The following is a 12,545-nucleotide window of genomic DNA, read 5'->3' on the forward strand; positions in this document are numbered from 1 at the left end:
CAAAAAACAAGCAAGGAAGCAAACACCTGTAAAATGGGAGCCCAAAGTCCATCCTGTCCCGAACCCAGTTTTGTGGGGGGACGAATTTCTGGAAATCAGAGGGGAGAGGCTCAGGTGAAAAAGGCGTCAAGTTTACAGCTGCACCAGAGCACGATGCAGTCTCATAGACCCAAACCCCGCAGACCTTCCAGCACTCCCCGCTAGCTTAAGTGAGGGCTGTGCTTCGTCATGAGAGATGGTCACGCTGATTCTGACCGGCTAAGCGCCAGTATGACCCTCCACCCCCAGCTAAGCAGTGGCTTCACTTTTTCTCCCCAGGATTTTTATTTTCCTCGGGGTTCCAACAGGGCCCATCCAAAGCCTGTTCTCTCTCGCTTCAGGCTCCGTTTTGCAGAACGAAGAAATCGGGCTATTTCTGACGCACTTTAGACAAGCGTGCAAACTCTGGGGCGCTTGGCTACCCTGAACCTGAACTCTGACCCCTGGGAGATTCGCCCATCATCAGTGACAAGGAAGGCCAGAGCTCCCATGAAGATATGAAATTCGGCTAGAGTTACAGACCATTTCACACAAAACCATTTGCCCCTTTGCCCACTGATTCCAAGCAGGACAACAAGTCCTTTTTCCTTACCATGCTCGCCCATCAGATGATGGAGCTTCTCAAAAGGAGTTGCATTCAAACTCACGGGGCTATTCACCATGGCCACAGGGGTACTGCCACTTTTCTTCCCTTTGGCCACAGGGGAAGAACCGGCTTTGCTAGCTGGAGAAGGCAGGATGGTTGGATAATTCATGTTGCCATGGTTGGTGGTGAGTCCAGCAGTCAGTTTAATACTTGCAGAGGCATTGGAAGACTTGCATTTCACCTGGGGTCCTTCGACGTGGCAGTCGGCATGGTAAATGCTATGGACAGACTCCGAATCCAGAGCAGGAGGAGGGCTATGCAGGTTGGGAGATGGAAGCATCAGTTGGCTCCCAGACTTCATGACCTTCAGCTCCAGGTCACAGATCTCAGGGTTGGAACGTGGCCCCCGAGGGCTCCCGTTGCTGATGTGGTAGTGGTGGTGATGGTGGTGGTGGTGGTGGATGAGGTGGTGGATGGAGGTGATGTGTTTTTTGCTTCTGCGGCTTTGCCCATTAGGGACGCAATTGGGGTTGACCTTTTTCCGGCGCTTGCTCTGCCAGTTGTTGTACAGACGCAACGTCCGCCGCTTTACCTTTCTGAAGATGTGGCAGATATATTTGAGGAGCTCGTCGTAGCAGCTGCCTGGCTCCGAGAAACTGGCGATTGTGCTGTCATTGGAGAGGTAGCGGGCACGCTGCTCCTGCATCAGCTGGTTCTCCCGTTGCTTTGTTTCAGAAAACTGTGTTGCTATCACAACCAGGCACAAGTTAATCATGAAGAAAGAACCCACCTGGGGAAACCAACAAGAAAGAAATCAGAGCTTTTACCAAGAGGCACCCGCCAAACACACCTCATTGCCCCAGTGCATTTGCAATATTTGTTGGGCTCATTTTAATACTGGGATTTTCCCCTCTTGCCGAATGCCCAGTTCTGCTGTTGGAAGGGGGGATCTTTACTTTTAAAACCCCCAAATGCCAAGACTGACATATGATAAAGTGGGGTTTACAAAACAAAATGTAACCAGGTACTGCTGAGAAATACATCATTTTACTAGCAGGCAGCTGGCCAACGTGCAGAGAGGAAGTTTGGTAGCCTGTGTTTCACGCACTCTCTTGTACTGGACCTGCCAATAATCCTCCTCTTCCTTTTAACTTACTTACCCACAGGCATGACGTACTCTGATTTCTGACACACCAGCCAGGATTCAAGCTCCTCTTTGAAGTATAGCCCGCCATGACAAAGAGTAAAGGTGCTCCAGTACAGCAGGCGTTAATAAACTCCTGCCTATCACATAGCTGATTGGGGCAGGCTTATAAAAGGAAAGGGGAAGCTGGTGCTAAGGAGACAAAGGGTAGGTCTACACTGGAGCTGTCATTTCCAGCCTGGGTAGACATGCCTGCACTAGCTCTGGTTGAGGTAGCACACTAAAAATACCGCGTAGCTGCGGTGGTGTGGGTAGCGGGAAGGGCTAGCCGATCCAGTCTCATCCAAGACCCTAGGTAGGTATTCAGGTGTCTAGCCCCTTCTGTCGCTTGTGCCCCAGCAGCTACATTGCTATTTTTAGGGTGCTGGCTCAATCAAAACTAGTGTGCGTACATCTCCCTGTGCTGGAATCAATGCTGTCAGCTGCAGTGTAGACATAACCCAAGGGTGTCCACTCTTCTCCCAGCTGGCTGATGCTGGAAAGTCCTTGTGTGGCTGTTACCCAGGAGTTCGAGTTGACATGGTCTGGTTCAGAGGTTTGTTTCTGGAAATCGGGCAAGCTCTGAGAAAAGGGACGTGATGCGACCTGTAGAGTGGGGGTCTTTACTGGCCCTTCCCCAGCCAGAGAGTCCTACCCCCCACTCGGAGCTGTATATGCGTATTCATCTACATTGGGTGTGGTTTTCCCAGGTGCCCAGAGACATCGCAACGGGCGTGCTGAAAGCAGTACATTAATCAACATGAAATCAGTAAAGAAAAGCGCCACTTGATGTCTGGCCTTTCCGTGTCCGTGTGTCTGAAGCATATGACTGCCTGAGTTAGGGCAGTAGCGAGGATGCAGGCTGAGAACCTCCTCCAGCCCGGTGACTGGGACCAGGACTGGACTTATGTTTCATGGGCAAGAACCAAGCACTAGTTGCCTTCTATTCAGGTCCCACTGCCTGAAGGGAACAGTATCCCCCTAAGAGGAGGGAGACAAGACTAAGCAAGAGTAGCGGAGCTCATAAGGGATTGTGAGGTTCTCCAAAAGGACAGGACACAACCGACCCCTTCCTTTTGCTTTGCTTCAGGAGATGCTGGAGGGAAGTGCTACCTTTTCCTCTCATTTTCCTTTTTAGCAGGCTTTGAAAGATCAACTGAAGGGAAACGTCCAATGTTCCTGTTCCGAGAATCAATGCACCGAGACTTAAAAGTGACTGATGTCAAGAGACACGCTCGAGGTGCTATTGCCCATGTACAGGGCTTAGCAGGAAATCTATGGATTTAATCTGGGCCATTGGTTCCATGCCTCCTCTGGAGAAATCTCTGGGGTATTAATTGCAGTGATAATATCCAATCTAGACGCTCTCTGTAAGGGTGCCACCCTCAGCCCCAATCAGACACCTTCTGGTTTTTCTGGAGGGCTATGAACGTGCAGAAATGTTCGAGGGAGTCCCAGAGAGAAGCTCAGGTCTCCTGATTCCCAGACCTATGTACTAACCACCAGAGCACAGCAGCTTCAAAGCTAGTGCGTGCACCTGTACCTGTGCCAGAAATTACAATTACTGCTGCCGTGTAGATGTCTCAGGACATCTTGCAGGAGACATTTTGGCTAATAAAGGATAGTCTGGCATCTGAGGGTCACTTGTACGCAGACAGTTCCTTTCTAATTTAAACAAATTGTCTTCTGGAATGTCAAGAAGGCCGGGGAGTGGGAAGCAAGAGACATGCACTGCTTGTTCTCTTTAGCAGGCCTGCTGACAAGGAACAACAGCTAGGAGAAGTCAAGGTTATAAAACCGAGACTCGGCGAGCAAGAGAGAGGGAGGGGCAAACCATGTGGCTTGACAAGCAGCAGCAATACATATATGCTGCTAAGAAGGACAAAGCTTTTTGTGGCAGGACCTCCCACCCCACGGCAGTAACAACCATTTTTACAATGACACCTAGGGTTTGTAGCCAGTCCTGCCAGCCATAATGGCATGCTGATAGCACCCGGCTCTTCTCCAGGAAAGGGCCCTTAAACAACCGTACTTGTCCAGTGAGTCATACTTACTATTATAAGCAATATAAAATATATAAAATTGTAAAAAGAATGTGCATCCATAACATAATACATGATGTCAACCCATCCTTCCAGGGTTATCACCTAAGGGGAGAGAAAGAAGAGGGAAGAAAAAGAACATGAGTTACAATCAGGATCAAAGTTAACGTCAAACTTCTGCCAACGCCTGTCCCTTATCGCTTTGCAAAGTCTGTCAAGGTTCTCGCAGTGATTCTTTCTTAGCTGGCTTAGCATCACAGTAATAAGTGCTACACATGTGGCCAAGAGACTGGCCTACGGTTTCAAAGGAATCTAGCATGATTAAAACTGATAAAACAACACAACGAAACATCTGAAGCACTGGTTCTGAGCCAGTGCAAAGCAGAACTTACAGAAGGAGCTTCATCAAGGCTGCAGACAGGGACATGAAATCTACCTCAATCTGTTGGCTCTATTACATTTAAAGTGAGAGGCTCGTGTTCTTAAGGAGGTTCTAACTTTTTTAAACTCAGTTCTTTGTAATATCTCCTCCAAAGCTTAATATCACAATTGCATTATTGTTGGTGCTGTGGCAAACTGTTTGAACGAAAGAAAGTGACTTAAATTAAATTGTGAATCAATTATATATTTGTGTTTTCCATCTCCTATTCCTCAGAAAAGGAGCCGAGGATTTAATTAACGCCAAGCAGCCAGCGTTCAGAGCAAAGTAACGGCCACTGCATCATCCATGCTTTTTTATTTAGCTAAATGCAACCTAACCTTCATTGTGACATTTCACTCTCGGTGCTGGATCTGCTCCTGCCTTCTTTGCACAACCAATAAAATCAACATTCCTGATTCTGAGTTTACTGGCAGTAAACTAGACACAGGGCCAAAATCTGTCTGTGGTTACACATGAGCATATACCTGGAGTAGCTCCATTGACTTTGATGACATTACTCCAGATTTACACCACATTTGCAATGGGGTAACTGAGATCCTTGAGTTCCATACAGTGATTCTTGATTGACACAGGTGTGAATGAGATTAGAATCAGGCCTAATGTTTGTATAGGAACATCTGCAGATAGATTATTAGAAAAGTGACTCTGCAAAGTGCCGTTTACATCCACTCAGAGTCAGTCAGACTTCTTCCACTGTAGATGCTATTGCATAAGTAGCCTTAAAGTAGGGGAACTGCATGTGTGCGGAATATGTGGTGTGTCTACTCTGCAATGTAAACCAGGGGCTCAAACTCAAGCTCAAGACAAATCGTGCTAACCCAAGGCTAGGGTTAACATGGATCTTTGTTGTTTGACTTTGTATGCACCAGCATGACTGTCCGTGTTCTCACAACACAGGTGTCCTTGTGGAATAGAAAGTTTCCAACTCCTTACCCCGCCACACCACTCTCCCCTGGTTTATACATGTGTTGAAGGGGAGATTGTTTAAAGAGAGAGAAAAATCTACATGCACCTGATTCTCCTCTCACTTCAGTCACTGGTTGGCAAGAGTAACTCTATCTGATTCAATGGCGTAAAACTGAATCTGCTGTTTTCTCCCTCATGCTGAACATGGTCAAAATGTTTGCACAGAACGAAATTCCTTTCATCTGAGTTCCTGGCATGCATGTGTCATGTGAGGCAGCGGATAGCCTCTGGCACAAATTGCTTGTGCTGTTTCATGGGGAATCCAAGGAACTCAAGCTGGCAGGCAGCATGGTATTATATCAAACTGCTGCCAGTTACCCAAGAAGGCAAGCTCCACTGTAGTGCTTTATATCCTCTCTCCCTTCTTTAGACGAGTTTTTTGGAGTCGTGCTAGAACAGCTGTGGTAACAGGTGCTCTACCCGTTTCCACTCGGTGATGAAAAACGAGCCCAGGGACCCAAAATGTATTTGATATACCTCTTCACTGACTGAGTTTGGCTGGCAAACCTCAAATCGAATGGCGTGAAATGATTAAATGGCAGAGGCATGTCAACGAAAGGAGTTCACTGGGGGCTGCTCTGCTGCTGAGTTCTTGAGGCGCTATTAAGTGCGCTGCCTGAGACACAGCTTCAGGAACGTGGGAGTGTGTGGGGACTGAAAGTTTACACTAATAGAGGGTTGGTTTTTTTCCTCGCGCACTAGACATCGTTTTCAATTGCTGTCAGTCGACACGCCAGATTTCTGCTGCAGAGGCCTGAAAACACTCACCCAGCTCCCAGAACCTTCCAGATTTAATTGGAGCGCGTATGACTTACTCCCTTGCAAAACAAAGTGATATGGACAGAGAGGTGCGACTGGCTCCTCGTGGATTCATTCTTACAATGCACACACAAAATGAAATGCAGAAATCCCTCAGGGGTAGGCTTTTGAGGGTATTTCTGGCTGGAACCGGGCACCCCTGGAAATCTCATGAGCAAACTTGGTCTCACAAAATATCCAACTCCTTCTTCTAATAGGTATGGCAAAGTCCATCACTTGGCTGCTTGTCTGAGCTGAAACAAGCCTCTGCGCTTTTAGAGCCAATCATTTACACTAAGGCCCCTTTACACTACGCTGGCAGTGTAATGGCTCAAAGTGAGTTTAAATAGAATTTACACCTGTTTTAATACCCCTTTATGTATTGGCAAAGCAGGGCCTTACTGTAAAGGAGAATCATGCCCTTTGACTTTTGTCCATCAGTGGTTTAGGTAAAGTGAACTAAACAGGTTGAATCTCTGGAACAAACTGAGCTGTCCATAACACTGGTGTAAACCCGGAGTAACTCTATCATCTTTCATAGGCTTGCTCTGGATTGACTGTGCCCATTAAAAAGCAGAATTTGACACATTATTTATGTCCCTAGACCAAAAACAGTTGGCGGTTAGGTCAAGAATACTCTCTTAAAAAGCTGGTATATTTTCCAGCACTGTGTATTCCCCCTTCGGGCACCAGGAACGTAATATCACCTGCTCTATTAAATGGAAATTACTTCCCTCCCATTTCCAGTCTCCAATTTGATCAATCCAGTTTGACACTAGCCCTATTTGTTCCTCCAAGCTCCTTTTAAATATCTTCCGAAGACCCAACGCATCGTTCCCTGTGCTTTGCAATCATGTTGATCCATTCGCAATAATTAAATTCAGTTTAAGTCAGAATCGTTCACAGACATACTAAACAGCCCTTCCAAATGTACCCGTTCAAAGCCTCCCAGAAATGCAACATGCAATTATTTATCAACAGAGATAAGGCAGCAAAAACACGTTTTCTAATTCTGCTCTGATGAAAAAGATTTGTGTGAGATACGCGGCAAACCAAGAACGGCAGCTGGAGGGAAATGGCTGGAAGATTCAATTAAGATGATTGGCAAGCTAGTCTCGCAGAGTGCTGTCAATTGCAATAACATGTGGGAGATGGAGAGGGAAAGAAAAGCTGCCCCCTTCGCACCAATAAGGCATTTTGGCTTATGAAGACTGATCTTGGGCCAAGACTGGGGCTGTCACCTGAAGGTCCCATAGGACAGACACTGGATTATCTATGCAAACTCCCTGCCTCCTTGTACCATTCCCCTAACTTTCATACAAACGTTTTCAGCTTGGTGAGGGGTGAATTAAACCATCCAAAGCCCAATAGTACCAACAGGCGTGGGTGCTAAAGCCCTGCATCCTGTCCCAGGAATTTACACTCGAGGGCCTGCTCCTCCTCTCACATCAGTGCAAAGACTTGATCCAAAGCCCACTGAAGCTAATGGAAAGACACGCTTTGACTTCATTTAGCGTTGCATCAGGCCCTGTATCGGAAGTTATTCAAAGGCATTATATGGGTGCACAATGGTTGAGAGTGGAGAATCGGAGCAGCAAAATCTCTCGGGGTTTAATTACACAGTGCTTTAGTCTGCACCGGCAGGGTATAAATTTTAGTCCACGCGAGTGTGTCACACACTAACTGGCTCGTCTGGAGCCTCCTGGCTTACACTAAACGTTCCCTAGCGTGCACTATGTTAACGTGCACTAGGGAAACTTTTAGTGGGTGCCAATGGTGTCCACACGGGCCACTTGGCGCGCGATATGCTAGTGCGGATTAAAATGTATACCCTTCTGGTGTGGACTACAGCACTGTGTGAACAAGCCCTCCCTCACGGCTCATCTACACAACAAATGCTCTGCTGGCATAACCCTACTGGCATTAGCTGAGCCAGCAACGGCTCTAGTGGAGATGCAGGTTATGCCGACAAAAGGAGTTATTTTATTGGTGCAGTTAAATCACTTCCTTGAACAACATAAACGATAGCGGCAAAAGGATTTGTTTGCCAGTATAACTGTGTCTACATTAGGGCATACCTGCTCCAGCAAAAGCTGGCTAGGGGTTCTGAGTTTTTCACACCCCTAACCTGACACAGCGATGCCGGCAAAACTTTGCAGTGAAGACAAAGCCTCAGTTACCCAGGGGCTGAATCTCCCATTATGTTTACACTGTAGTACCGCCATTGACTTCAGTGGAGTTGCTCCTGATTTATAACAGCGTAAGTGGCAGCAGAATCAGGCCTTCTGTTCAAATCAATCAGAATCAGCCTAAGATTTTAGAAGCAAAGTCATCAGGGAGATGGAGATTAAAGCCAGTAGCTATTAACTCAGGCGTCCTCACGGTTCAATGGAAGACAGACGGTTTGCATCGTTTTTTCTGTCAATCCCCAGATCACTTTAAATCTCTTTCTGGAATTATTTCTTATGGCGCATCTACAAGTTTTCACCCTAAAACCATCGTCTCCGAGCGCTACCCAGGTGTCTGCAGAGACTTGGCCACAATCCACCCTGAGGTCAGGTTTTTCTTTTCTTTAGTGTCACTTGTTTGAGAAAGGAAAAAAACCCCACAAACGCCTTTAATTAGGAAGGTCCATGTTACCTTTGAATCACTTAATTCTTCTCTGTATATCTTAATGCACTAATGATGAGTGCCAGTGGCAGACAGAAACGAACCCTGAAGTCCTGCTAGTCAAGGAAGAAGTTTGCAAAAATTACCATGTGAAGTGAAGCCTGCAAGCTACTAAATGCACGGCATGCTAAATTCTGGCTTTCTCCCTGACACTAGACCTTAAAACACAGGGGGACTCTGCTTTTGTAATCACTTGAACTAGCTTTTCTTGTCGAGCTGCTCTTACAATGTTTGGGGGGGAGGGGAAGGGTGCCTAATAGTTAGATCAGGGAGCTAGAAGCTCCTAATTCAGTGCTTAATGTGTAATAAAAGAGGTGCCAGGGCTCAAGCAATTTTTTTTTTTTACTTTCATAACTGACGTGGCAAGCCCTGTGGTGCAGCGGCTATGAACTGCCAAGCTTACATGACTCAGCCCTGGAACAAATTAAGCACTGCCTGGGCTCCCAGGTTCTATTTCCAGCTCTGACACCTTGGTCAAGTCCCCTGCTTGTTCGTTTCAAAAGTTTAGGACCTTGTTCAGCAAAGCACTTAAGCATATGCTTGCTTTGCCGAATCAGGGTCTAATGCAGGACTGAATTCCAAACATTTGCAAAATGTTTTAAGATCCTTGGATGCCAGGATCATCTTAATCGACGTATCGGTCAGCATTTCTATATATTCAAATATATATATTTCCACTCAGCCTTTATATCTGCTCAAGCTGGGTTCTTTTTGTGCAAAATGGAGACTGTTCGGATCAAAATCCATTATGCTGAATTGGACGGAGAGTCTGTGACCTGCTCTGTTTTTCACTGCTTATCTCTCAGTTTTGCTGGCCCTGCTAGGAGGATTTTATAAACCTTGTCAAGCCGAGTTCCGATGATATCATAAACTGTGGGAGCTAATTAATTACCACGATTGCTCTCAGTAAATTTACAAGGCCTTTAATATGCCGTTTTGAAGGCCTTTTTTCTGTGTATTTTGCCCTTTCATGGGCATATTGATTTGGCTAACAAGCTCTGACCAGTGAATAATGGAGTATTACTTTTCCTACATGGAGGGCTTGGCAGCTAATCAAATCACTAACTATATATTTTCAAGTCCATTTCATAATTTTAATTATTTTCTCGTGACACACGCTGTTAAGTAACCTCTGTGGTCAGAAAAAAACAGCTTTTATTACTTTCTGAGTAACATCCTTTGAATAGGTAATTTCTTCCTTCACTTTGAGGCTTATCTTACTTTGCAAAGCATATTTAACCTTCTTCTTAGAACTTGGGAGCCTTGGAAAGCATCAATTTGCTCTGAAAAGTGATTGCAAAAAAATCAGCATTGTAGGGCCTCATGTTTCATCCCTTTCAGTGACACTGGACCAAATCTGCTCCATTTACAAATAAAAGGATGCTGTCATTCTTTCCCCACCGATATCCAGCATTACAAAGACACACTGGGATCTGAAAGTCAAGCTGAGTTCTCTCTTTCTCCATCCTACTGTCACCGGAATCCTACTGATATGCATTATATATGTTGGACAGCTCAATAATACTCTTACCAGACCTCTAACACATTTAGTTTGGTCTGGGGTTGGCGATAATACAGAAGCATGCACAAAAGAGAAAGAACCCATCACGACTTTCAGATCCAACGTTGAGTTTTCAATGAGACTCAATCATGCTTATGGCCAAAAAAACTGTCCCAGGAATGGCCTGCAAGCAATCTCTGTCCTAGCACAGGATTCTAGGAACTCTTATCCCTGTGATTGTCAGGAAGAATAGTACAAAGGAGCAATATTGTCACAAAGGGAATGTTAAAATCTTATTAGATGCCCAGAGATGCTCAGAAGTGATTATTTGGGACAGCTGAAACTTTTTCCCTCCCCATGCTAAGCAAAGAAGGACTGCATCTTTGCCAAGTTTCAAACATCAGCCATTTTTTTTACTGTAGCCCTGTTCAAAGAAAGACTCCTGATAAGATTGCGTGACATTTTTCAACAGTTTTTTTTCCAGTGAAAAATGCAGATTTGGTGGCACCAAAACATTTAGCAAATTTAATTCATTTAGGGGGAGAAAACCCCCAAATTTAGAGAAAAACCCGAAGCGTTTCATTTTGACTTTTTCAGAACAGAACATTTATTTTTCGATTAAAAACTTTGTTAAAAAACTTCCTTTAATTTTATTTTAAAAAATAAGAAATGTTTAAAAAAAATTCTCAACATTGAAACAAAACATTTTGTTTGGCCCAAAACATTTTTTTTTCCACACAAAATTTCTTTTTTTTTTTTACTTTGACCTGAAACAACCCCCCAATTTTTCTGAATGACTATTTAACCAAAAAAATCTCTTATTTGCCCAGCTGTTCTCCTGATCATCAATCTAGTTCTGTGCCCAGTAACCACTAAACCCTACCGAGCTCAATAAGAAGACAAGCTTACACCTCAGGGCAGAATTTGATATGGAAGTGCCAGAAGTCTGATATGGAGGGCCAGCTAACAGAGTCACCCCTTAAGTTGAAGTGTAGAGGTTTGTGTGTCTACTGTTGAAGGCCCCGAGTTTGGTCCCTGCCTATGACCTTGGTGTTTGATGTATACAGCCATGGCTCCTGCAAACACGCTTCATACAATGCAGGCTTTCTCTGGTAAACAAGTGGTGATCAGCTCAACGTACCATGATCGAAGGACAGAGTCCAACTATGACACTTCATGGTCAGGCTACCATGAGCACATGTGCATCTCACTGTGCAGAATGACTATGCCACTGAGCCATGCTGCACTGCACTGGCAAGATGCTCTTGTAACTACAGGGATGTCTTTACTGAAACAAATTAAATTAAAAGGCATGTTCTTAACTTGGGTTCGTTCACTAACTCAGGTTAAAACAGCAATGAAAACATGGTAATCCAGGTAAGCAGCTCCAGTTCAAGCTGATAGAGCAGCTGGGGGTTGAACTCGAACGGCCAGATCAAGTTAAAAGCTGAGTTGCTGTGTTGTCACTGCTATTTTAATCTGAGTTTGCTAACACATTGGTCCTTAACCTGAGTTAAGGACATATAAGTTAAGGACACTTCTTTTATTTATTTATTTTTTTTGCAGTGAAGACATAACCAGCACCACTCCCTCCTTTCCAGGTGGTTTCTACCACTAAGAGCAGTATTTCAGCCTGTGCATTTTGATTTTCAAAATAGTTGACCATGTCCCTTTAATACAAATGCCCCTTACTCTTCCTTTGCTGTTGAACCTGAAAGCAGTCCGGGTCAGTGAGTCTGAAGACCTAAGAACTTTGGTGGTGAGGAGCAGATAATGATGCCTTTGAATGTAGTTACCTAACTGGTTAAAAACAGCAGCAAGAGCAGCTTCTGCACGGATGAGGATGTTATTTGACTGCGTATTCAATCTGCACTAAACAATGCAAAATCCTTATCTCCCAGCACAAGTATTGTCAATTTTAGATGAATGCCGGCTATAACAATAAATCATATCTCAGTACATATTCATGAGGTTTGTTTAACCATGATAATTATCCTTGGTCTTCATTGTTTGTGTAAAATACCTTATGCCCAGGGAATTAATTTTACTGAGAACCATAAACCAGGCTGAAAAGGTATCAAAGCTGAAAGGCAAAGCATTCACAGAGCAATCCCTTTACCCAGAAAAATGGAATCCCAGCCAATGTGTAACCTACAAAAGAGCCTCACTTTGATTACGTCTATAAAGCAAAAACTGTGCATGGGCTAGAACATGCCCCAGCTGTGAATTAACTCCTCCTCCACAATCCATCACAAGTGGGATGCGTGCAAAATTACCCTGGCAATCTTGTATTACTGGTAGATTCCAGTATAGCCTTT

General features: G+C 44.8%; 1 protein-coding gene across 1 annotated transcript in view; it reads right to left on the minus strand.

The window, feature by feature from the left end:
• Positions 1-12,545, minus strand: part of CACNA1H (calcium voltage-gated channel subunit alpha1 H) — a 429,314-nt gene that overhangs the window by 130,263 nt on the left and 286,506 nt on the right. The window contains exons 8-9 of the mRNA XM_067534310.1: positions 3,863-3,955; positions 632-1,415 (exon numbers count right to left, since the gene is read on the minus strand). Of these exons, the coding sequence (XP_067390411.1) occupies positions 632-1,415; positions 3,863-3,955 (877 nt within the window). The remainder of the gene's footprint in view (positions 1-631; positions 1,416-3,862; positions 3,956-12,545) is intronic.

Source organism: Emydura macquarii, unplaced genomic scaffold (genome assembly GCF_026122565.2).
Source record: "Emydura macquarii macquarii isolate MOO-44397 ecotype Brisbane River unplaced genomic scaffold, CSIRO-AGI_Emac_v2 contig_3390, whole genome shotgun sequence".
In the NCBI taxonomy this organism is placed as follows: Eukaryota; Metazoa; Chordata; order Testudines; family Chelidae; genus Emydura; species Emydura macquarii.